General features: G+C 35.2%; 2 protein-coding genes across 3 annotated transcripts; one reads left to right on the top strand and one right to left on the bottom strand.

Annotated features, from left to right (window-relative positions):
* Nucleotides 1-2,960: 2,960 nt before the first annotated feature.
* On the bottom strand, nt 2,961-23,074 carry hpn (hepsin). Of its 2 annotated transcripts, none has more exons than XM_084089651.1 (13): nt 22,722-23,074; nt 21,891-21,996; nt 13,790-13,891; nt 13,628-13,669; nt 11,941-12,070; nt 11,691-11,807; nt 10,572-10,612; nt 10,319-10,484; nt 9,367-9,563; nt 7,174-7,269; nt 4,722-4,864; nt 3,330-3,494; nt 2,961-3,232 (listed from the first exon to the last, which is right to left on the bottom strand). In XM_084089651.1, exons 2-13 carry the CDS (start codon nt 21,907-21,909, stop codon nt 3,179-3,181), a joined length of 1,272 nt encoding a protein of 423 aa, XP_083945777.1. In that variant the 5' UTR covers nt 21,910-21,996; nt 22,722-23,074; the 3' UTR covers nt 2,961-3,178. The 2 variants fall into 2 exon arrangements, with proteins under 2 accessions (XP_083945777.1, XP_083945778.1); XM_084089652.1 differs by having other exon boundaries at nt 22,728-22,900.
* A 596-nt stretch (nt 23,075-23,670) lies between these two features.
* LOC311067890 (myelin-associated glycoprotein) lies at nt 23,671-27,617 on the top strand. Its single transcript, XM_084090035.1, has 4 exons — nt 23,671-23,783; nt 23,925-24,320; nt 25,537-25,636; nt 25,719-27,617. The coding sequence occupies exons 1-4, from the start codon at nt 23,729-23,731 to the stop codon at nt 25,741-25,743; spliced, it is 576 nt and encodes a 191-aa protein (XP_083946161.1). The 5' UTR covers nt 23,671-23,728; the 3' UTR covers nt 25,744-27,617.
* The last annotated feature ends 31 nt before the right edge of the window (nt 27,618-27,648 follow it).

The raw sequence follows: 27,648 nt of genomic DNA, 5'->3' as shown, positions 1-27,648 counted from the left end.
TCCTTGTGTGCTTGGCACTGATTTCTTTATGTTTTCCCTTTCTCCTAGCATTATTGAACAACTATTTGAGTATGAGGCATTTTACTGCCAAAACAGTGATGTAAATTTACATCAGCCAGAAAGACACATTTTTTCCACCCAGCCTTGGTTCAGGATGCGAAGCAGTTTTTATGAAGAATTAACTTGCATGCATTCAGATTTGACGTGTTGCATTCATTTGCACAAACCTATAATAAGCAGGAGAATGAAAGAATTAGAAATTAAGAATGAAAAAGGTGAAAATTAGAGCTCTTAACATGATTGCACCATCCCAGGCATATTATTCACATTGAATAAATACACATTATAGTCTGATATAGTCATTTTTAAATAATAATAATAAACATACACACACATAATTATGCAAAATTCTAATGCAATTGATATACAAGATGTTTTTGTGTCAGAATTAATACACAGCTAACACACATTTAACTTTAACATATTAACTAGTACCATTGAAACTTTTATTCAGCAAAGATGCATTAAATTGATCAAAAGTGACATTAAAGACATTAATAATGTTACAAAAGATTACTATTTCAAATTGATACTGTTTTTTCTCTTCATCGAAGGATCCTGAAAAAAATCAGGGTTTCCACAAAAATATGAAGCAGCACAGCTGTTTCATTTCAACTTATAATAATATATAATAAATAATAAATGTATGATAATAATAATAAATGTTTCTTGAGCAGCAAATCAGCATATTAGAATGATTTCTGAAGGATCATGTGACACTGAAGACTGGAGTAATGATGCTGAAAATTCAGCTTTGCATCACAAAAATAAATCACATTTTAAAATATAATAAAATAGAAAACAGTTATTTCAGATTGTAATAATATTTCACAATATTAATGTTTTTACTGTATTTTTGATCAAATAAATACAGCATTGGTGAGCATGGGAGCAAACTTCTTGCATACTTCTTTCAAAAATATAAAAAAATCTTACCGACCCCAAATGTTTGAACAGTAGTGTATATTTATAAATATTGTTTAAACATCTAAAAGCTGATGCTTTTATGTCAAGTTTCTAAAGCACAAAAGTAACCACAAATTATTATTGTTTTTTATTAAAAAATTATGTCTTTATTTCAGTATTTAAAAGGCATATATCAAGGGTGCAACATTTAGATTTGTTGAAAAGAAAAAGCAGTCAGATTACTGTATGTCAAAGGTCAGAATTTCTATATTGTACATATATTCATATCAGCTACTTTAATGAACAGAAAAACAGAAAAATAAGCATATTATAGAATAAGAGCTAAATTGTTCGACTTTTATTGTCTATTTGACAGGCTTAACGGGCTACTAAATTACAAAACAAATGTATTCAGAAGGTTATGGTACAAAATCTGGATAACAATATAGCAGCTTATAAAATTAGACATAAACTTGAATTAAACAGTGCATTGCATAGTCAAGAAGCTATTCATGTATGTACATCAATATAAGCAACAATACTGACTGCCACAGCAATGAGTTTATTCATTCTGCTCTCTAAACCAGTCTTTGGTTTGTATCTTATCAATGCTTAACACAGAAAAGAAGAGAAAATAAAATACATGTAAAATGAAGTGTGTAGTTTTCATTAAACATTTCCACTGTGTTGGCCATTTAAATTTACAAAACCCATTTTAGTACATATTTTATCATGGCACATTTCACAGGCCTGTATTATTCAGCAAAATCCTACTTATAAGTTCATAAAGATCTGACTTACAGTATATGCCTTATTATTATGTAGCATACTGTACTGTACCTGTGCCACTAGTAAACAAAATTGAGATAAATACTGTAGATTGAGATAAAGTCCTGGTCATATTTAGGATTAGGATAAAATAAATTGTATTTTTCTTCCTGTCTGGAATCCATATTATGGCTGTTTGTACAGCTTTTTTTATTACTTAAAAATAAAATAAAAATTTTTTCTCTTTATTTTATTTATTTTTATCTGACTAGCTGAACATGACCATATATTTAATTTTTCTAGATGCCAAACACTCTGTACAAACCAGCAATAAACTAGGATAAAAATATCCTTGAATGTTATACAAAAATATTTAGTATTTCATTTATTTGTTTATTATATATATATATATATATATATATATATATATATATACACACACACACACGCACGCACGCACACACACACACACACACACACATAAATGAAATAATAAATAAAAATGTATGTCCGGCCTAGGAAAATTGACATCTTCACCCTTCATTCAAATATGGTTAAAAAGGAGATTTTGTAAGCATATTGCATGTTGTGTTTGGAGTCAATTGTTTTATTTGTCATTTTTAATTTTTGGCCAGGCTGTCATACAAAGAAATTATGAATGCATGCAATAACAAGAGAGAACCAATGGAATATTAATAATTGATTATGTTTTAGTCAATGTCCTCTTTTTCCTGTGAGCTTGTTGTTTTTCTATGCATTTGTTTTGCATATTAAATGTAGTTGTAGTTGGCCAAATCATTTTGTTAGATAAATACCTTAACCAAGTTTTGTTCTACCCTCATATTTATAATTACTAAATATTACATATTACATTATATTACATTAATAATATTATTATAATTTTTTTTATGGTTTAATCAAACTTGTAGGGTCATTAAAAACAAATATCCCCTCAAGACATCACTTTTGGCCACTATTGTATGTGTGTGTATGTGTGTGTGTTTGTGTGTGTGTGTGTGTGTGTGTGTGTGTGTGTATGTGTATGTATATATATATATATATATATATATATATATATATATATATATATATTCATATATATATATATATATATATTCATATATATATATATATATATATATATATATATATATATATATGAGCGATATTGTGTTGAGCCAAAATTGCAAATTTGATTACCGTACTATACTTTGGAGACACGTTTTAAAAAGAAAACACATTTTATGGTAATTGCCAGCATCAGAAATGGTTCTTGACCTCCATGAGTCAGATATTGCAAAAGATATTTGTCCTTGAGACAGGTTGATCATCACAGAACATCAGATCAACATCAGACGTCTGATCTCAGCCACAGATCCGAGCAACCAATCTGACCTCAACGGGCAATATTTCAGTCTCAAATACATTTCTCCACTCTGAATGGCTATGGTGTAACCGCCCGTGCCATTTTGTGCACTCCCGGGGAATTCTCATACATCTATGGAGGTAAACGTGAGAGAAAAGTGAGGTAAAGTTTGTTTTAATGATATGTAAATAAGCTGCTGAAAGTGTGCCGGTCATCCTGCATCACTCACCCTCATGGCTGTAGAAATCCAGGGCAGAAAGCGTGACACACGGGTGTAGACGCCGGGCTTCTTGGCCATGGCACAGCCTGTGCCCCAGCTTACCACTCCCAGCAAACGATAGCGGCTGGTCTTAGACAGGACATCCGCTGCTACAAAAGGACCACCACTGTCCCCCTGACATCATATGAGAGATTATATCATGTCAAAATCAGTGCACAATGCCACAGTAAAGGGAAGCTAAGTGGGCAGCATCATTAAAAAACATTTAAAACATTCAACCTTTCTAAAAGTGTAACCACATTTATACCATTTTCTAAAACGGACTGAAACATTACACATGCTATGAGAATGATGCAGTTTAATTTCAGTAACACTTTTCAATAAGGTTCCACATATTAGTTAACTGCATTAGTTAACATGAACTAAAAATGAATACTTCTAAAGCATTACTTAATCTCAGTTAATGTTACTAATACATTATTAAGATCAAAAGTTGTATCTGTTAATATTATTTAATGGACCAGAGCTAACGTGAACAACTTACAATGGTTAGTTGTAATTTTATTAACTAACAGTAACAAAGATGAATAAATAGGGTAACAAATTAACAAATGTATTGCTCATTGTTAATGTTAATGTATTTACTGATGTTAACAAATGGGCCTTACTGTAAAGTGTTTGTAACCCTTGTTTTAATACTATTATATAATATTATAGTATTTATTACTTTTTAAATAGCTTTTTATTTTATATTTTACTTTTAGTTTTTTCAGTTTGTTTTACGTTTGAGAAATTGTATTTTTTATTTTTGTTAGTTTTTTTATATTTCTGTTTAGATACTTCAACTTCAGTACTAGATAGGCTACTTCAGATACTTAGATTACAGATACTTCAGTACTTCAACTTCAACTTATTTTACTACAGTTAGTGGCCAAGGCTGGTCTTACAGAGGACCACCGCTGTCCCCGATAAGAGACAATACCATAACTGAGCTCATATCAGTTCACAGTTCCACACAGCCACATGTACATTAGTTATGAATGTCTCCCTCTAGTGGCTGTGTGCAGCGCTGCTCAGTGATGTTCAATCCTGGTCCTGGAGATCCACCGCTCTGCACATTTTGTATGTCTCTCTTATCTGACACACTTAGTTCAGTTCACAGAGCTCTCACCTAAAGAGCTGATGATCTGAATCAGGGGACTGTGTACAGGGGGCCCAGATGCATTGGAGGGCCCATAAGGATCTCCCTGATTTCTACAGGGAGGGAATATACACCCACGCGGTAACACGAGGGGGCCAGATGCACTAAACTGTACAGGGGGTCCACTTAACCTAGAGACACCACTGGCGGTGGGTCCCCAGGACCAGGACTGAAAACCACTAGACTGGCAGATACTGTACCTGGCAGGAGTCGGTTCCTCCCTTCTCATAACCAGCACAGAACATGGTGGTGGTGACCTGGTTGTCATAGTAATCAGGACCATTGCACACAGTATCACTGATGATGGGCACATGGGCTTCCTGGAGGATGTTGGCTTGAGTGCCTGCAAGAAATAAAGACATGTGAAGGAGGGAGTCAGAGCGAAGCACAAACAAAAGTTTATGATTTCTAGAATTCTTAAAGGGTTAATTCAGCCAAAAATGAAAATTCTGTCAGTTATTACTCACCCTCATGTTGTTCCAACCCCGTAAGACCTTAGAGCATAGCGCGTCTGTGTTGCACGTCACCACGTATCACACACATGACCAGCGTCGCCCAATAGTGAGCCTACGTGGTGACGTGCAACACAGACGCGCTACGCTTAAACACTACGTGAAAAGACTCGAGGCCCAGAGAGAAGGAAATGAAAAGTGGAATAAAGTCGTTATTTTTGTTTGTTTTTGCGCACAAAAAGTATTCTCGTCACTTTATAAACTTAAGATTGAGCCACTGGAGTCACTTGGATTATATTAACGATGTCTTTAATACATTTTCTGGGCCAGCAAGTTATAGTGTCTTAGAAGCCTATGGAGGAGTGATCCAGCACTCAGATTTAATCAAAAATATCTTAATTTGTGTTCCGAAGATGAACGAAGGTCTTACGGGGTTGGAACAACATGAGGGTGAGTAATTACTGACAGAATTTTCATTTTTGGGTGAACTAACCCTTTAAGTGAATATTGAGGGTTTTCAACCTAGTGTCATCTGTTGCCTTCAAGTCATGTTAATGTTCATATTTAAAAGAAGTATTACTTACTCATTATAAAAAGCAGTTAATAACAGTGTGTTGCATTATCACTTTTTATGGGAAGTAACTTTTGCTTTACATTTTCTCTGTTGTGACATTGGACAAGGACATAATAAGTTATAAAAATTGTGAATGTCATGATACATTGTATCCTGTGATGTAAATGCATTTGTGTGGCAAAGGTATGGAAACACATTTATGACATTGCGTGAACATTATATGCGAATATAATCACAAATGCATTTACACAGGAAACATTCATGGTATTCACGATTATAATCTTTATAACTTACTACTATGATCCAGGCCAATTCGTTTCAGGCATGTTTCTCTTGTTTTCCATTGGTGATTCAGTTGCAAATTGGCTGTGTTTGTGTGCATTAATCTCATAAATATGATCATTCTGACATGACATGAAGGCTGGCATGCTGTCAATAACTAATACGTGACCCTCATTGTTTATGAACAAACAGGTAATGTGTTTATAGTAAATGAGAGCTTAGCAGGTAAGTGGACAGCAACATGAATAATCATTTAATACATTAAACTGTTCTAAAAGTATAACCATTTTATTATCATTATATACTGATATATTATAGTATTAGTATATAGTATTATAGTATTATAGTATTATAGTAATATATATACATATATATATATATATATATATATATATATTATAGAATTATAAAAGTAATATTATTATAGTTTTATTTCATTTTATTTCAAGTTTTATTTTATTTATTTATATTGATTTCAGCTTTAGTTTTAAATTAAAATGAAAAATCTGAAATAAAATAAGTTGAATATTTTCAACTAATATTTACAGTATATTTTACTTTATTTATTGTATTATTTAAATTTAGTTAATAATTCCATGTGAAACAATAATTAATAATTAAGAGGAGTACTTATTATGGAAATAATATACCTAAAATACTTAATGTAATGTAACTTAAATTAATGCAATTAAACCGGCATGGTTTCACAGACAGGGCTCAGATTTAGGCCTTAGTTCAATTAGGACATTTAAGTATCTTTTATAAACGTGCCATAAAAAAAAAAAACAATAAAAAAATCGGTGTGAATCTTGAGACAAAACAATGGCACTGAAATATCTTAAGTATATATGCCAGTGCAAATTGCTTTCAGTTAAAACAGTTCAAACATGCATTTTAGTCTGGGACTAGGCTAAAGAAAACCAGGGATACAAGTGCACTGCATAATTCAATACTATTAAGTATTAACTATTACTATTAATTAAGAGATAACAACACTGGAATGATGTGATAGAATCAAACTCAATAAACATAATCAGATATTCCCCCACCAAGAAAAGTATTTTATACTAAAGAATTAATTTAAGTGCTTTTATGTGTTTAAAAGTACTAAAAAAAAGTCTACTGTTTATACAAACTGAGGGAAGTTGAAATTATTGCCTGGTAACTGACAGAAGTTCGCACACGTGGTTAATTCGAGCACAACAGCACTTGCACAGGTCAGTGACACAAAGGTCAAAGAGACAGACAGACAGCAAGTCTCGAGTTCCAGGTAAAGATGATAAACACTGTAATATGGCACAACAGTGACCTTTAAATAAAGACACAGAATGAGAGATTACTAACCATAATACTCCATGTTACCCCAGCCAGTTACTGTACCTATCTGCCCATCCGCCAAACGCTGGCCGTAGGTCGGAAGACACACTGGCTGTATATAATCTAAAACACCAAAAGAGATTATGTCAGCTGGGGAAGGAAAACAGTTTCACACACAGTCATTCACAATTCTCACGCTCTATTTCCTTTGACCTCGTGTAGCTCCGCCCCTTTTTAGTGCTGCGCTTGTTGTGTTCCGTCTTCCAGTTTGTATTTCCACAGCATGAAGGTAAGATCTTACGGATTTATGAATGAACCACTTGTTTTAAAATCTTCTACTGATATCTGTTATGACATTCGCTTTAAACATTGCAATGCCCATGATAACTGTCGTTGAAGGAACATGCCGACTTTTTGGGACTTTAGCTTATTCACCGAGTTAGATAAGTCCATACATACCCTTTTCATCTCCGTGCGTGCCGTAACTCTTGTCTGACGCACCCACCGCTAGCTTAGCTTAGCACAAAGACTGGAGGTAAACGGCTCCAGCTAGCATACTGCTCTCAAAAAGTGACAAAATAATGCCAACATTTTCCTATTTACATGTTGTGATTTGTATAGTCACAGTGTGTACAAATAACAAGGTCACATGAGACACAGCCATCTTCTAACCGTATACATACTGGGAACTATATTCTCAGAAGGCGAAGCACTGCTACTTGGGCGGAGTGATTTGCTCGCAGCACCTGAGAAGCCCCGTGGTGAGGAGCAGAGAGTTTGCTCAGAGTTGGAGCAAATCCAAAATATGTTTACAGTTAGAAGATGGCTGTGTCTCATGTGACCTTGTTATTTCTACATGCTGTGACTATACAAATCACATGTAAATAGGAAAATGTTGGCGTTATTTTGTCACTTATTGGAAGCAGTATGCTAGCTGGAGCCGTTTACCTCCAGTATTTGTGCTAAGCTAGGCTAGCGGTGTGTGCGTCAGACAGAGTTATGGCACGCACGGAGATGAAAAGCGTATGTATGGATTTATCTAACTCTGGGGGATACGGTGAATAAGCTAAAATCCCAAAAAGTCGGCGTGTTTCATTAACTCTACAATAAGAAGATCCACTTCACCAGCTAATTACTCTTCGACAGCAATAGAAAGAGAGCTACCGCAAAAACAGAAGTTCAAAAACAAGGTTCTCTGTTGTGGAAAAAAGGTTCTATAAATTTTTTTAAAAATATTCTTCACACTAAGAAAAAATAGGTTATTTTAAGAACTGTTTGCTAAAAGGTTATTTAGGAACCAAAAAATGTTTCTTCTATTGCATCACTGCGATTTTTTAGAGAGCAAAATAAAATCCAACATTTTTCCTTTCAACATTCTGTTTAACTAAACAGAAAACTGTGAATATGAGCAAAAGCTTTGTCCTTCAGGAAAAGTACTGTCTTTTGTTTCGACTCAAGGCCGCGTGGAAATAGAGGAGCTTTGTTCTCAGGACGAGCAACCTGAGACCAGAGGGAGGTTTTACTATAATGCTGTGTGTTCACCCAGACAGGCCTGTAACATACCACTACTACCTAATGAAAAACAAACTCCAAAACAAACTCCAATTAAACTGCTGCTAGCAAAGATTTGTCCTTGTTACACAGAGACATATCTTTTATGAACAAATTATTTTATAAAAAATAGCTTTGTGTTAAGATGCTATTTACTGTAATATTTAAAAGACACTTTTATTCAGAGTGGTTAAAGCAAACGTTTCCGATCATTTTTCTGTCCACACCAAAAGCAAAAATGCAGCCAATCAGAACAGATCAAATATTTAATATGTATTTACATGGAGCCAGATTTTGGCCAAGGAAATTTCAATGTGCATATATTTCCTTGAGTTACACTTTATTTTAATGGTCCTTAAAAATTCGGTTGTCTATAAACGTTGCACCTACATGCCGACTAATTCTCATTAGAGTATTAGTAGATTATTAGTAAACTGTTAGGTTATAGGGTTAGTAGAATAAGTTGACTTGCAAAGCTACTTATAGTCAGTAAATGTCTGTTGGGGAGACAAATGAAGTGTTAGCAGATATTAAGCAGACAGTCTACTAATACTCTAATGACTGCTAGTTGACATGTAGGTGCAATGTTACTTATAGTCAACAAAATGTATAAAGGGGACCATCAAAATAAAGTGTTACCATTTTCTGTAGTTCTGTGTAAAAACTCACCAGTAAACTGCAGAGGTTTTGTCAGCGCCAGGACTGCAATGTCACGACTATTGTCATCAATGTTGGCGTCGACGAAGGGCAGGTAGCTGCTGTGGTAGACAACAGTCTTCACCTCGGCAATCACAACGTTCTTACGGATGGGAGTGTTGTAGATCGATCCCATCAGAACCCGCCAGCGTGACACGTGGCGATACCTCCTGAGGATACAAGCCTGAGAGTGAGATCTTGCAGATAGATAGATAGATAGATGGTTTTTTTTTAGCTTGTTTCTAGTTGTTATCATGTTGCTAACATGTTTTAACACATTGCTAGCACGTTTTAGCTGATATAGGCCTACAATCAAAGATGGACAGATAGACGTTGCTAACCATTTTAGCGTGGAGCTAGCATGTTTTAGCTTGCTTAGAAGTTGTTCACATGGAGCTATAGCTTGTTTTAACCTGTTTCTAGAAGTTTTTAACATGCTGCTAACATGTTTTAACACATTGCTAGCATGTTTTAGCATGGTTTTAAAGCCATGCAATCTGTAAGATAGATAGCTAGATAGATATATGTTGCTACCATATTTAACATGGAGCTAGCATGTTTTAGCTTGTTTCTAAAAGATTTTAACATGTTTTAACACATTGCTAGCATGTATTAGTACAGTAGTAAAAAATTAAATATCAAGCCACCTTCATTTATATAGCACTTACTATACAGATTGTTTCAAAGCAGCTTTACAGTGATATTAGGAAATTAATGCAACAAAGATTGTTTTGGCTGTAAATCAGATCTAGAAGAAAGTCATTGTCCAGCTTAAGTAAGTTTTTGATTGATAAATTTCCGTTGTAAAAATCATTAGTTATTAATTTAGGGGTTGCTTACACAACACAATTTTCAACTGAAAACCAAAAACTTTTAATGCATTCTGGACGTTCGAGAATATGGGTGTAAAATGTGTGTCACTCACTCAGGAAAGCAGTGTGCAGCACTGACAATCCAGCGATCGGAAATGATGGATCCACCACACTGGTGAACTCCATCATACTGTAGGCTGACCTGCCACGGCCACGAACCCTGGCGAGCATCGACACCCCCCACGATCCGCTCTTCAGGCAGCATACGACGACCACAGTCTACAGCGATAGAGAGTCAACAGATCATGTAGCCTATTTGCGGTGAAGAAATATTCTAAATGCTACAAATTGAGTTGTAGCACTTACCCTGACAAATCACCTCTAGTATCTGACCTTTGTCACATTTACTGAAACAGAAATGAAACATCAGAATGTTAAGACTATTGCAATCGGTTCTTAGCTTTTTTTTTTTTTTTAAATAATCTTATTACAATTTAAAATAACTGTTTTCTATTTGAATATATTTAAAAATTTAACTTATTCCTGTGATGCAAAGCAGAATTTTCAGCATCATTACTCCAGTCTTAAGTGTCACATGATCCTTCAGAAATCATTCTAATACGCTGGCTGATTATTATCAATGTTAAAAAAGTTTTTGCTGCTTAATATTTTTGTGGAAACCATGATAGCTACACTATAACATTCAAAGGTTTGGGGTAAGTAATTCGGTAATGTTATAAAAGATTTCTATTTCAAATAAATGCTGTTCTTTTGAACTTTCTGTGAATCAAAGAATCCTGAAAAAATGTCACAGTTTCCACAAAAATATTAAGCATATTTATTAAATGTTTTCAAAATGGATAACAGTAAGAATCATTATTAATAACTGAGAAGCAAATCAGCATATTAGGATGATTTCTGAAGGATCATGTGACACTGAAGACTGGAGTAATGATGCTGAAAATTCAGCTTTGATCACAGGAATTGAATGCTGAAATAAAAAATAAAAAAGAGTAAATTTAAATTGTAATAATATTCACAATGTTACTGTTTTTATTATATTTGTGATCAAATAAAAGCCTGGGTGAGCATAAAAGACTTCATATCATAATTATCAGAATTGTTATAAAATCATAATTATTCCAAACTCTTGACCAGTGTAATCAAAGATTAAGAGAGTGGCCAGAAAGTGTATTTCTCCCTTGATGGCCATTGCAAGCAACATATTAAATCACAAATATTTCAATATATTATAGTTTTTTTTGTTTTTTTTTTAACCAGTTTTGGTAGACTATTTAAAATGCTAAATGTATAGCTTGCTATAGAGAATGCTAACTGAGAGCTTTCTCCAGGTATCAGTTGCATCCCCCTTGGTGCAAACAATGGCTAAAAGGGAACTGTTTAAAAGTTTATTTTTTTATTCAATTTGGTGATGTTCATGGCGCATATATTTATATTTAATCATATGAAAAGGTAATGTCTTACCATGGATAGAGGGCTGTTTTTATCTTCTTCCCGTATGTTAACTCACTATCTTTCACACAGAAAAAATCTCGCTCACCACCATTGTCAGGAGCACATGTGGCTGAGACATTTACTGCACTGAATGGAAAGAAAAAATGCAAATCAAGACATAACTAAAACAGTGATGAATTCCAGTCAACAATTGAATCTGGCTTGACTAAATGAATGTCTATACCTGAGAAACAGTGAGCCTGGCATGCTTGTTTGTTACCTGATGAAGCCCATCTCTTCACAGCTGATGTTGGCGATGAGCTGGTTGACGCTGGACGAGCAGACATGTCTCCATCTCCGCTGGGTGGAGTCAAACACTCTCAGCCTCTGGTCAGCTGCACTCACCTGCACTGCAGGACATAATGAAGACAGTCCGTGGGTTCATACTATTTCAGATTTATATATATTTAGTAGACTTTTTTCAAAAACACAAAAATTACCTATATACATGTATACTAATTAGGGGTGTAACGATACCCTAATGTCACGATTCGATACATATCACGATACTGAACTCACGATACGATATTATTGTGATACTCCGAGACATATGATAAAAGGTTAACAAAAACTTTACTGTTGATTAAAATGCTAAATTTGGTATTACATTGTGGGTGTAAATGAATAGAATTGGACTTGATGCTAGTAACCCAATTCACAGGACAATAGAGAAACCAGAATAAAAATATTCATGATTCTGAAGTGGAAAATACAGAATTATTTTAGATGTCACTAACTAGATATATTTAAAATAATGTAGGCCACTTTTTACTGGTAACATGAGACATTTGGCATTATCAGGATCCACAAATATTCCCCCATTGCATTATTATACATTATATTCAACATTATATATAGTAGTTTAATGTAGTACTGACACTGAAACTCTGTCAACTTGAATTTTTTTCCCACATAGTAATTTGTATTTTGGGTGAACTATACACAATACATATTGTCACTATCCACGATACATATTGTTGCATTTTTATATTGCGATATATTGTGACATGATATATTGTTACACCCCAAATAATAATATTATTTAAAGCTGCAGTCCGTAGTTTTTCCTCTTTGTCGCCATCTCTGTTCGAAATATGCAATTGCAGTTATTCGCGGCATTATCAACTTTACGTGGGTTGTGCCTCGGCACGGCACAGCGCGGATGAATCCAATGTTTTGAGGAGAATGTACCGCCGGTGTGGATACTGTCATTCGGAATCACAGATTCTACTTTTTGGAAGTGACCAACATAAGAATTTTCACCGGAAAATGTCGTCTGAACAAGTACGCAACATCCACTTTTGTTCTGACCAACTAAGGGAAAAAAAGCATTGCAGTAAATCGCGCCGATTAAATCTAACAATCTCTTATCATATCACGTCTAACCGTACAAATTATACTTTGTTCTCAAATTGTTAATGTTTACAACATCAGCACTGCGTGCCTTTCCGATATTATCCTTGTTTTCGCATGTGCCTGGTTGCAGTCTATTTTTTTCTGTAGCCACTCCGAAGTCCGAAGTCTTCCATTTTACAACGGGTGAATCTCCAGTTGTCACTGGTGATTGTCGTTTCAACCTTTCTGGATCCGCCATCAAATTGATAAGTTTAATTATATCATGTGATGCGAGAAAAGGCTATAAATCTCCACCTCCAACATCCTCAAACGCAATATAGCCTACTAGCCGAGACACCTTCTTTATGTGTACAGATGTGACGTAATGAAGCAAAGACATGGTCGAATTTCCCGCGGAAATCCACCAGTACCACTGGAATTAAAAACATTATTACAAGCTTACCGTTTTGAATCGAGTTAAGGCAAGCAGATAACCCAAAAAAGTTACGGACTGCAGCTTTTAAATATAATATTAATATATTTAAATGTAATTAAAAATGAGCAATGCTTACCATCAAATAATCCAGTATCTTCTGTTGTTCTAAGATACGTGACTGAAAATCAAACAAACAGAACAAGTGTAATGAGTCTCTGGAGAGACTGCAGTATTCCATTAAATCAGCAGTTCCTAGAAGCAAACCAGAATTCCCAGAAAGCCGAGCCGAAAGTCTTACCAAGGGCCCAGATGGCGGCTCCCAGTCCCCCCAGAATGATCAAGATCACGGCTACCGCAGCGACCACACGATACGGACTGAAGATGGTCATCCCTGGACTTCCTGTAGGACAGAAACCAACAGGACAGTACATGTATTTAATGCAGTAATGTGAGATTTTGTGAATGTTAAAATACATGCTTGTGAGCAAACACATAAATCATGACAAAGCTGATGGAAAGAACAGAACCATGAACAAAATCAATAGTCCAAAGTCATCAATTCCTCTCTGCTAAAGTAAACGGGGACTGAATCTCAGTGTCATGATCAGCTCTCTCTCCACACACGCACACACACACACACATTGGGTTTACATGTTTTATAAGGACATTCCATAGACATAATGATTTGTATACTGTACAAATTGTAACTTCATTCTCTTAACCCTAAACCTACCCATCACAGAAAACTTTCTGCATTTTCAAAAAACATCACTTAATATGATTTCTAAGCTGTTTTCCTTATACCAAAAAATTTCCCCACAATGACAAGGATTTTAGATATCCACATAACATAGAGTATACCTGGACCACACACACACACACACACATATATATATATATATATAGAGAGAGAGAGAGAGAGAGAGAGAGAGAGAGAGAGAGAGAGAGAGAGAGAGAGAGAGAGAGAGAGAGAGAGAGAGCAGTGTCAGCATGTTCCTAGACAAAATAGATGTAACCATGTCAGTGTTATTGACCAATGCCAAAAAACATATAATATCCAGACCTGCATGCACTGATCATTTACCAGTTCTACCATTTACAAGCCCTACTTTATTATCAATCAATAGCTCAATCAATAGCCATTATTATCCTAGATAACACACCCACCGAATATAAATATGACTTTGAAATACATATGACTTGTGTATCCTGCTTCTCAGATGTTTATTCTGAGAAAAACACCCTAACAATCTCACATGTGTCTCTTTTAGAGTTTCAGAGGATCTCAACAATGCCATACTTAGCTCAGATTTGCCAAGATATGGAAACAAAAGTTATGAAATATGAAAACACACATCCCAAACCAACAGCATTGTGAGGCTATCTCTGTATCTCTGGATGCAGAGAAGGCTTTTGACAGGGTAGAGTGGGGGTACCTGTTTGAAGCTTTGCAGAGATTTGGTATAGATGGTGACTTTCTGAAATGGATTCAAACTATCTACCATTCCCCTACGTCCTGTGTTATTACTAACGGCTTACGGTCAGATCCCTTCCCACTTGCTAGGTGCACCAGACAGGGATGTCCGCTGAGCCCGCTCTTGTTCGCGCTGGCTCTGGAACCTTTAGCAGAGGCTATCAGACAGCATAGAGGTATAACAGGTATTGCAATGATGGGTGTAGAGCACAAAATAGCATTGTATGCAGATGATATTCTGTTGTTTTTATCATCACCCGAATGATCTATACCAACAATGCTGTCTTTATTTGATGAGTTTGGTTTCATCATTAACTTTAGCAAATTACCGTTAGGCAATTTTAATACTGAATCTTTGATTAACTTCCCCTTTAAATGGTCTAAATCCGGATTTGTTTACCTTGGGATTAATGTGTCAACTGACCTGAATAAATTATGGAAACTTAATTGTGCCCCGATTATTCATACTGTAAAAAAATATTTAAACCGCTGGCAAGCTCTTCCTCTTTCGCTGCTCATAGGATAAGTTTAATCAAAATGAATATTCTTCCTCAATTTTTGTAACCCTCTTCAGATGCTACCCTTATGGCTAAGCAGGAAAGTCTCTGCAGAGATGGAAAGTGCTTTTTCTAGATTTGCATGGAACGGAAGGAAGCCTAGACAAAAGATTAAATCTTTGCAGTTGCCAGTAGAACTGGGTGGTTTAGCTATGCCTAATATTTTATATTATAATTAGGCTTGCCATGCCAGACTCATTTGGGAGTGGTACAGGTCCTACTGTGATCTGTGTCCTAGTGTGGATTCCTGGGCTTGTTTCCCATTCTCTATTTGGAGCCTGTTTGCTTGCCCCTACAAGCATGTGGATATAGAGAGGAGAAATCCGATACTTTACAATTCGGTTAAAGCTTTGCGACAGATCTCAAGGTTCTTTGGGACAGGTGAAATTATGTTCATGCTGAGTCCAATTTACTTGAATCAGGACTTTGCCCCGGGCTTAGGTTCGCCTATATCTTTAAAGCATATGGCACATGAAGGGGATTCGTGTACTAGGGTACTTGTTCCAGGATGGCTCCCTAATGTCCTTCCAACAATTGCGACAGAAGTTCGATCTCCCAAAGCAACACCACTTTGGTTATTTACAAATTCAGCATTATGTCTTTTCAAAGCAAAGATCTGTGCCGGATTCGTCAGAACTTAGCAATTTGGAGAGTTTCCTCTTCAACACAGCTAATGCTGCTCATTTTTTATCTAGGTTTTATTCTTTTATATACTCTCATGCCTCTGGACTCTTGAATACAGTGGCTCGCAAATGGGAGGAAGACCTGTGCAATGAATATATAGATGATTATTGGCAGGAGGCCATTAAATGTGTGAGATCCACTTTTACTTGTAACCGGCTCAGAGAGACTCAATATAAGATATTGCATAGAGTGACGCCAGTTATAATGAATGAAAATTGATCATACTATATCTGCCCTTTGTGTTAAGTGCCATACAGAGATGGGGACATACTTTCACTGTTTTTGGAGTTGCCAGTATATCTCTAGATTTTGGAGCTTCATTGCTTGCGAAATTAACACCATTCTTCAGATAAAATTGAAAAAAGATCCTGGTCTTTTTCTTTTGGGGCTCCCATCCAAGAGGCAGGCAATGACACTTATACTGGATGCAACAGGTTACAAATTGTTAGATAAACTACTACTTGTGGCAAGGAAATGCATCCTTATTAGATGGATTAATGACACTCCCCCTTCTGTGACTCAGTGGTATAGAGAAATCTTTGCAGTTTTGCCCCATGAGAGACTGGCTGCTTTGCTTAAGGGTAATGCACAGAACTTTCAGAACTTATGGTCTCTGTATAGATCACTTGCCTTTGGATGTGAGAAAAATAGTCATGTGTGCTAATTAGAGCTCTTTCTGGGGTGTGGGGTTTGCAACTTACAGAGAATGGTCTGGGTTCTTTTGTGTTCTGATGTTCTTTTGTGTTCCAAATGACATGTATCAGTCTCCACTTTAGGCTTATGTTAATGGTGATGATAGATTTATGCTTTTCTGTAGGGTTTGAATGTTAAACTTTGTGACTAACCTAGTCACCAATATTATTATTATTTATAATTGGTATTATTCTTATTTCTATTATTCCTACTGTGGTCCCTTTATCTATCTATTTATAATTTTGAACATGTTTATGCATGTATGTTATCATTTATACACTATCCTTTTTGTTTTGGAGTTGTTTTTGTAGTTTATTTGAAACCAAACCCGTGTCACAATATTTTGAATATTTTCTGTTAAGGTATTTCTATTTCCCTCGGGAAGACACGTTGTACATTGATCATGTTAACACTGAATAAACATGTCAAAAGAAAACACACATCCCTAAATTATGTATTCAAACCATTAATAAAATATAAATAAAATTATATATTAATAGCATATACTCTTTTTTTGGCTACTGTCTTTTTTTTATTTTTATTGTTTGATTCTCCTAATGACTATTCTTGACATGAAAGAATCCAATAACATTAGAAAAAGAGAAGGAAAGTAAAAAGAATAATATTTCCATTTCAATAAATCAAAATTATAAAGTTTAAAGACAATAATATATTTTTATATGATATTAATATTTAACATTGCTTTTTAAATACATATTATTTCTGAATTGTTGTTTTTATTGCCTTGCCATATTGTCCTTAAACTTAACTTAATGGACACATTTTTCTTCATTTTCACTTTGATTTGATTTACTCATGTTAAAAAAAGAAGAATAATGCATCCTAACATTGTTCTTAAGTGTACATTTTGATTTCTTTTACTTTTATTAAAAGCCAATGATATGAAAAATCATAATAGGTGGCTTTCCTGCAACTGCTTGATGCTAAATGTGTAAAATACTGTCATAGGTAAAAAATCATAATTTTAAGGAAATAATATACAGTTTTAGATTTCATGAGCTCAAAAATAACAATCTCTGAGCAATAATACAGGCCAGAATCAAACCTGCATCCCCAGCATTTCAAGCTCACGCCTTACTGTACCAATGTGCCACGGCTCCAACCAAAATAAACTATATTCATTGACAAGACTCAATATGCTAAAATAAACATGGATCACCAGGACCATATTACACACACAGGGACGCTTAGCAGCATACAAACATGCCAAATATTAAAAATGAAAGGATTACAATATTATTGTGTACATAAAGATATGGTGGAATCCGGCTTGTCCCATAGATGGTCTGCTTGCGCGCTTTAACCTTGCACACGAGCTGATCCGTTTCCTTGCTAGAGAAGCATTCAGTTTTTCCACTTGCAAATTCCGCCATATAAATAGCGAATCTGCCATAGCATGAGCACAACTGACTTTTAAAGGGAATGGGAGATGAGACTCTGATTGGTTTATTGCACGTTACGCCCAAAACACACCCATTACTCATTAAGAGAACAGAGACAACCCTAGACCATGCGCCGCGCGCCAATCATTTTTCCCGTCGTTAAACTAGCAAAAGTGGATTCGGACACGCCCTCCGTGCACCATGCGCTTTAGACCATGTGCTTAGATCCTTAAAATATGGCCCTTAATCTCTATATCAGTTTTCTTCCAGGAAACGAACACGCCACAATATTCTTTATTTAAATAATTCCCGCCCAAGCCATATGCAGAAAAGGGAGGTGAGGCCTGGTTGAGTTGCGTTAGTAGTGTGCGGTTATGGTAAGGGGCGTGGCATTTCCCAAACACGCTCGAAGCGGTTGACCAATCAGAACACATTGTGCTTTTCAGAAGGAGAGGCTTCATAGAGACAGGAACTAAACAGGGGTGCGTTTCCCAAAATCATCGTTAGCCAATATGGTCGCAAGTTGCATTGAACTCTTTTGGAAACGGCAGAACTTGCGACGATAGTTGGCTTTGGGAAACGCACCCCAGGGCATTACTGACAGACTGGGAGAGGGAGAGAGAGATGCAGCAACAATGTATGTGAAAAATAATGTGCTATTTGAATATTCAAGCATGAAAACCTATTTCAGACAGAAGCTCTGGTGTGATGATTAACAGTAGGCCCATCAGACATGCAGAGACTGTTCTGTCTGATAAGCCCAGAGCAAACAAACACACAAAACAGGTTACCGCAGCTCTGCAACAGGGCCGAACGCACAACCCTTTGCATGGGTCATAGGGACGCATTACGTAGAAACAGTCTTTATAGTATTTCAAGTATTTCTTATGATCCTCATGGTGCAAACAAGCAAATCATGCTAGATGTTTCTGTCATGATAAGAATTGATGAAATGAAGAAATGGTGGGGAATCGGCAGCTACTCTTCCATGATTCATTGAATTGTAATTTCTAAGACCAGGAGCTGAGATAGGAATCCTATATTCTCTAACATTATTTCTTACACTACAGTATGTAAGCAGTAATGCACAGATACCCAGTCATCAGAGTAAAATAAAATCTAACATGGTCATCACATGTGAAGTGAAATATTTATTAAGCAGTAATGATTAACTGTATTTTACCCTGCTCATTACACAATTACTTTCCCAATAAATGAATTATGAAGTTGAAACTGTTTTGTTGAACTATGACGGCAAGTGATCGAAAAGATGCAAAACGAGAACATCTACACTACCGTTTAAATGTTTGGGGTCAGTAATATTTTATTTTTTAAAGAAATTTATATTTTTATTCCTCAAAGACACATCGATCAGTAAAGATTTATAATGAATGATAAGAATCATGAAAACAATGTATTACTGTTTCAACAAGAATATTAACATTGATAATAATCAGAAATGTTTCTTGAGCTGCATAGAATGATTTCTGAAGGATCATGTGACACTGAAGACTGGAGTAATGCTGAAAATTCAGATTTGACATCATCGGAATAAATTACATCAAATAGAAAAAAAGATATTTTAATTTGTAAAAATATTTCACAATATTACTGTTTTTACTGTATTTTTATTAAATAAATGCAGCCTTGGTGAGCAGAAGAGACTTCTTTCAAAAACTAAACAATTGTACTAATCCCTTACTTTGGAATATGTAGAAAATCAGTTATCTGCATGAATTATGCAGTTTAGCATCCTTAAATTCCATTATTGACCATTCAGAAAGTATTTCAAAATGCATCTAAATTATGAAATATTTTATATATCTAGATGTTGGACTGAACTATATGAGAACTGTTGTAATTCTAGTTGTGAAACATCTTGGTCATTGATACAAACTGTTAAACAATAAAAAAAAATGCCATATCAATGTAAAAAGAGAAAAGGCAAAATGTGACCATCCAAATCTCACCGTGACTCTCAACTGACCAGTGACGTTTTCTCCAAGCCCGCTTTGAACAGTTACATTAGAGGTCAGAACAAAACTGAAACAGTGTGATGTTTTCCTGTTTGCTGTCTCTCGTTTCATTCCTAAGGATTTCCCCACTGCCTCAGACTGTTTCTACGGCACCTGCCATGACCCATTTGACCGGAGAACAAGTAGTACTTTTGTCTGAGTGGGGGGGGGGTGTGTATGAGACAGAGCTTCTTCATGGTACACTGCTCTCTCTCTCTCTCTTTCTCTTTCTCTCTCTTTCTCTCCATACCTGGATGATTCATGTTTTGCGGACAGATTAAAACATCACAAGCCCCTTTAAATGGGGTTAAAAATTAACATTAATCAGAACAAAACTGTTGTGTCAGCTCTAAAATGTTCTGTATCCACTGTAAAGGAATGTTTTGGTCTAGAACACACTGTAAAAAAATTAAACCGTGATTTTTACGGTAAAAAAACGGCAGCTGTGGTTGCCAGTACTTTACCGTCAAAAATACAGTAGCAACGTTATTGGTTTTACAGACTTAACTTAAAATTTACAGTTATAAACCGTAATTCATTATTTGATATAATGTGAATTTAACGTCCTATTTAAGTATTAATATCTGTTTTGTACCATTGTAATACACTGATAACCACCAATCACAGCAGTGATGAGAGTCACATGATCAATCAAAGCTCATCACAAGCAGCTCTTTCACAAGAAATGTAACACTAATATAATAGAAGCTGCAAACACCATCATGGTAACACACATGAAATTTTAAAAATGCAATAAACATTAATTTAACAACATTAAATGTAACATAAAACCCTAATGTACATAACTGATTAGAACAAACTAAGAAAACTATGAAGAAACATAGTTATTTCAACAAAAATAGATCAAATGTGAAGTGTCACGCAGGGAATTGTGGGAATGTCAATTTACGGTTTTTCACTGTAAATTATACAATGAGTTGTTCTTTTTCACTTTCAAAAACTGTAAATTTAACGGTATTTTACAGTAAAATTACATTAAATGTACCATTAGATCTACAACAGTTATTTACCGTATATAGTACGGAAACTTTCTGTTAACCAATTAACAGTTTTTCACTGTAGCATTTTTACCGTTAAAATCACGATATTTTTTTACAGTGCAGTGTCTCTCATTTCTAATGAGAGAATTCAAATAGATGGTCACCTGTGAGATATTAAATATGAGCAGCCAGAACGACGATAAACAAATATAGTTTACAAGCTAATAGTCTTGTTTATAGTCTAAATTTACAAGCTCACGTAAAATATTGAACAGCATTTGTTTTTGAGAAAGATAATAAATGTTCAGCTTTCTCAAGAGTGGATATATTTACAGTAAACCCTAATATACCCCTGATTTTCTTTTTATCCATTGTTTACATGAAAAAAGCTGTATGGCCAAATCACGTCATGTCATGTCTTGACACCTTTTGGCCTTTTGTCAAAATGATACACAGATTGAGACTGACCAAAACAAATCGAGTACATGACCCATCACCGGCTAGTGGTTAATCTTTAACAAATCCAGTCGTCTGATGTTAAAAAAAAGAGAGAGAAACAGCTCAGCACTCACCGATCTTCTTCTCTGGCATCTTTATCCAAAAGAAAACTGACAAATAAGCTCGGAATGGATTCCAATGTTTCCTCCGCCAAACTTTGATTTGCTGCTTCTTTCAGACCTGGAAATGTTTAGAAAAGCTTAGAAATCATAATAGCTGCTGTCAGAGACAAATATGGGTTAAGCAAGTTAAATAAACCAAAGTGCAAACTGAGAAAAACTTCAGAGGGTTACAGACAGTGCTGTTATTAATAATCACTGTCAAATGTTTTCAACAAAATGTAAAAAAACAAACAAATATTATATCCCAAAATGTTCCTTGTGGCATGTACTCACTTTTTAGTAATAAACTAAAAAACTTTCTTCATTAATAATTAAATTCAAACTTGTTTAAGTTGTAATTAATTTACCACTGCATGATTGTAACCTTAAATGTTGTTTAATTTAAGCCAATTAAACTCAACCTTTAAATTTTAGAGGGCTGAAATGGTTTTAGCTTTGAGAGATTTAGCCTACTTTTTAATTTTTGTCTCTAGTGTTTTCAAGTATTCACATTTATTTTCTCAGGACATGAATCCATAGCAATTCTTTTTTTATTTAAATAAAAAAAGAGGAAGCAGCAGCTAATTTCACGTCCAGTTTATAATCAGTAAAATCCAATATAACGAATTTTGTCCTAATGGTCCGTTACATAAGCCCGTTACAAAAAAATAAATAAATCTGGAGATTATGATTATTATCATTATTTGATATAAATTGACATTTTGTAAATATATAAAAATGATTGTCTTTTATTTCTGGTTGTCACTAATGCTCATAATAGTGGAAAAAAAAAACAGTTTTTACCTTTACCTCTCCACTACAGGTCTTTGGATAAATTTTTGAAGTAGAAATAAAGAGATAAATCGGTAAATCAGATGTTTCCTCCAAATATCCGCGCTGACATTTCCCTTTCCCCGGAGTCCTACGCTCTTTTCTTGTTTGTTAAATGACTCTCTTCTCCTCACTCTCTCTGCTCTCTCTGTGCTGTTCGCTGGAGTGGAAACCTCCCTCTTCCGGTCAGCAGAGAGTCTCAGCGAAGCGCAGGTGTGTGTGAAGGTGCGCGCGCCCGCTAGACAGGTGAATCTGTGTGCGCGCACTTCATCTCTCAGGAGCAGCTCATCTGATGAAGCACGTCATGGAGCGATACGACTGCGACTAAAGCATAACCAATAATACAGCCATATACAGAACATGATACCACATGGTAAATGTGTGTAGCTATCTTGTTTGATTTATACAGATTTTCGCACATAAACACTGATCCTTCAAACTGAATAACGATAATACATATAAAAATAATGTGAAAAGATGTAAAAAAAAAAAAAAACACGACCCCCCCCCCCCCCCCCCTAAATCTTACTTTTATTATATATTATTAATAACAACAAATAACATTAATAATGATTATAATATTAATTATTTATATATACAATATATATATATATATATATATATATATATATATATATATATATATAGTATATATAAACAACTATATATAGGCTACTATATATGTTCTTTAGATGTGCCATATATTCCATAAACACATCAAATATTAAGTCATTTTAAATTGTTTAAATGTATTAGTAATAGATTGTAGTTGCTCATAAAATAACATAACATGGGACGTATGTTACAAAAATAAAACATGCACCACATGAAAAAAGAAACAAACAAAAAATGTAAAAGGGAACATAGGAAGTAATGAAAGTAAATGACGACAGAGGAGGAGGAGGAACTCAAAACCAGACAAGGGTGATGTCTTCACATTTCTATTGCTCAGTAAGTATAGCCTGCTTGAGGCAGCAAAGATGATTGTGAATCTCCTTGCAGGCATATGGATTCTGACGTCTTTGATTCTGTCAGGTGAGATGAAACATCAGAAGAGTTCTCTAAGACTATATAAGTTGCTGTTGCAGGCACAGATGTGAATGCTATTTTGACTTCACTTTGTTTCCAACCAGCTGTTTAAGATTCCTCAGAATGACTCATATGCTTTCGTTTCAGGCGTCCTTGCTGTCAACTGGATAGTGCGTGTTCCTATTGATCCGGTCTATGCTCCTCTTGGGTCTTCTGTAGTTCTGCAGTGCACCTATGACTTCCCTGAGGAGTCAGACCAAGGAATACGACACAAGGTACTGTCAGAGATGTGGTGTCTGAATCAAAGCCACTGCATCACTCCGAGATACGTGTACCACAGTGCAGGGATATTTCCCGAGCCCTCGTACCAGGGCCGCGTCAGGTACTTTGGGCAGACGGGGAGCAAAAACTGTTCTCTGATGATATCTGATTTGAGGTCAGCAGACAGCGGCCTGTACATGTTCCGGTTCATCACCGACCACCCGAAGGCCAAGCTACCAGGACAGAGAGGGGTGAATCTACAGGTTACACATCAGATACAAAGTAAGAACAGTAATATTTCAACTCATACTGAGAAGTGCACTTAAATCGCACATTTTGATAACTGAATTTCCAACGTTTTCTGTCGTTTGTCAGTACTGAATGATTTAAAAATCATTTTAGGGGGTAAATTAAAACGGTAACACTTTAGTTTAGGATCCAATTCTCACTATTAACTAGTTGCTTAGGATTTTGAATGTTTATTAGTAGCCTACTTATAAAGCACATATTAATGCCTTATTCTGCATGACCATATTCTACATCCCTTAATCCTATACACAATACCTAAACTTAACAACTACCTTACTAACTATTATAAAGCAGTAATTAGGAGTTTATTGAGGAAAAATGTCGTAGTTAATAGCTAGTTAATAGTGAGAATTGGACCCTAAACTAAAGTGTGAAAAAAATAAAAAATAAAAATAAATAAAACAATTTTAGGCCTAGAAATCACAATTTTAAAATTCACATTTCTAGTAAAGCATTCATATTATTTATATGGTAACACTTTACAATAAGGTCCCATTAGTTAAAGTTAGTTAATGCATTAACTAATATAAACTAAAACTGAGCAATATATTTGTTACAGTATTTATTCATCTTTGTTCACAAATACAACTGTTTATTAATAATTCATGTTAGCTCAAGTCCATAAAACTTTTGATTTTAATGTTTTATTAGTAAGTGTTGATACTAACATTAACTAAGATTACTAAGAACAGTAATGTGAAGCTACCATTTATATGAATTTAATAAGGTTATTCCCTCTGTATTCTGAAATAATTCAAATGTGTTTAGTATTTTGGTGTTACTAAAAAAGTGAAATACAGTTGGTTAAAAATTCCAAATCACATTTAAAATGAACATGAATGTTTATGTTTGAAGAAATGTGTGAGACAAAAAAAACAACAACTGTCTGTTTTCCACTGTTCACTCATAAAGTAAAACCTCCATTGCAGTCAGTTGTTCACAAGATTACATTAGAAAACACATTTCCTCAAACAGGAGACACTTCCTCAGAGAAATCTGTCAGGCTTTCATGACTCATTCTTATTGTTTTATTTCAAAAAACTATTTTAAACAGTGACCAGTCAATATGGCATTATTTAGCACAGATAAATTAATTTGTCAGACAAATTACTGACACACACACACACACACACACACACACATATATATATATATCTGGAAGAGTTACATTGTCCTAAATTCCTCACAGCAAGAAGTGCATCTTCATCTACTATTGGCATTGTGTTTGGAGTTATTGTCATCATTATCGCAATAGCAGGCATTGTGATATTCATCAGACGCAAGTCCAGGTAAGCAAAGCACTTACTTGATAAGTGTCTTGTTTGCCATCATTCCTGGTAGAAACTAATGGAACATGACTTTGTATTTCAGGAGAGAGGGATCAAGATCACTTTAATCAACTTCTTACCACAGAGGATGAGAAAAATAACCAGTGGCTGTGACCAAAACAGATACTGTCATTTTTTTCTGTCTGTATGCTACTTTCACATTCTTTTACAGCATTTCTGCATCTATTATGGAGTCTATTATTTATCTTTTTATATTATATTCTGCATATCAAACAGCATAATGTATGCTGTATATCATATTGTGTCTTACATTTTGCATGTTGCTGACCGCCACGGTGAACGTGATTTCACTAAGTAACCATGTTCCTGGATTAACATCTTTGTTGATCCTGGAACAACATTCCAATCAACCAATCAGATATGAGGGACAAGTTTACAGTTAATGTCAAGTTTAGGGTTACAACCAGGGTTAAGGGCTACGGTTGCGAAGTGTGGACACTGAAGAAAGAGCAAGAAGGCGCATTCAGGCTTTTTAGAACAATTATTAGATAATTATTAGCATTAGAAAGTTGTTACGAATTCCATGGACAAAACTGATGACAAATGAGCAGGTATAGCCTACAAATTGGCTAGAACAACGTACAAATTGCTGAATCACATTAAATCCCGCAAGATAATTTATTTTGGTCATGTAATGAGACAATCAGTCGATACCATTGAAGGCAGCATCATGTCAGGTTTAGTGGAAGGTTTCAGAAGTATGGAAGACAGAGAATATGCTGGCTGGATAATCACAACATGGACTGGTCTATCAGGAGTTGGCTTGTTTCATGCCATACGAGACAGAAGACTCTGGTCATTACGCCGGTTTCACACATACTCCGTGTGCGGTGCAGGAGCAGCACGTATGCGCTATAGTGCTTTCAGATGTGCTTTCTGCGTAACTGATCCACGGCTGTACCACAAACACATACTCACTATTGTATTTCAAATCCAGAAGTTATCAGCAACTTTTATTTAAAAAAAGTTTTGTCAGCATTGCGATTCTCTTTGTACACATAGGGCCTATACACTCTTTAATAGACGTTGAAACACAATTAAGTAAAACAAGTTCTTTGTGACATGCAAGATTTATTGTAGGCTATTTATTCAAATTTATTTATTAAATGCAAAAAAAAAGGCACGAGAGTCGGCTGTTTTTGTCAATTTTAAGTTTTAATTTTAATATAAGTAGGCTACATGGTTAAATATTTTACCACTTGCTTGAGCAACTTAATAGCCTATATAAATCTATATAGAAGTAGCACTGAATAATGTGTTGTTTCAGTTGTGTTTAAACGTCTTTTAAAGAGTGTATATGTGTAGGCCTACAAAGAGAATCGCAATGCTGACAGAACTTTTTTAAAATAAAAGTTGCTGATAACTTCTGGATTTGAAATACAAATAGTGAGTATGTTTTTGTGGTACACAGCCGTGGATCAGTTACGCACTGCAAACACAGCACATGTGAAAGCACTATAGCGCGTGCGTGCTGCTCCTGCACCGCATACGCACTGCACACGGAGTGTGTGTGAAACCGGCGTGAAAGGCGTTACTTTCTCATACCGCTGCCATGAGACGATGGCGAAATGACATGACACATCATTCTTATTCACTCATCAATTCCTTCTAATTTAGAGAGAAGTTATGAGTAGGGGTTTAGGGGGAGGGTTTAAGAGGACAGTGTCAACAAGAGGGACTGATCAACACTTGTCTTCTTCACGGAGCCTGAAATAAAAAAGAACAAAGAACAGTAATAGAAAGCAATGAATTTAAGAAGTCAGCTGGAATAATATTATGGATTCTCACATTGCAAATCATATAAAACTGCTTCACGTTCTGTTTTCTGGCATATCATTTAATTAACAAAGCCCTTGGTGCAGTTTTTAAATCGCTGTTTATAATAGGCTACAATAGCATTCATTAAAGGAATAGTTCACAATTACTTTCAATCTGTCGTTGTTTTTTTTTAC

This window comes from Abramis brama (assembly GCF_963993115.1).
Source record: "Abramis brama genome assembly, chromosome: 17".
Classification (NCBI taxonomy): Eukaryota; Metazoa; Chordata; class Actinopteri; order Cypriniformes; family Leuciscidae; genus Abramis; species Abramis brama.
Note: the sequence above shows the minus strand (reverse complement) of the source record. Positions and strands in the feature narration are given on the sequence as shown.

Excerpts from the sequence above, each read along its gene's own strand:
- hpn (XM_084089651.1), bottom strand. Across the intron at positions 10,613-11,690 it reads AAAACAGCCCTCTATCCATG|TAAATGTGACAAAGGTCAGA; the intron begins GTAAGACATTAC and ends TTTCTGTTTCAG. Across the intron at positions 3,233-3,329 it reads GGATTTCTACAGCCATGAGG|ATGTATGAGAATTCCCCGGG; the intron begins GTGAGTGATGCA and ends TTACCTCCATAG.
- LOC311067890 (XM_084090035.1), top strand. The coding sequence starts at position 23,729 with ATGATTGTGAATCTCCTTGCAGGCATATGGATTCTGACGTCTTTGATT. Across the intron at positions 23,784-23,924 it reads GACGTCTTTGATTCTGTCAG|GCGTCCTTGCTGTCAACTGG; the intron begins GTGAGATGAAAC and ends CTTTCGTTTCAG. Across the intron at positions 25,637-25,718 it reads TTCATCAGACGCAAGTCCAG|GAGAGAGGGATCAAGATCAC; the intron begins GTAAGCAAAGCA and ends TTTGTATTTCAG.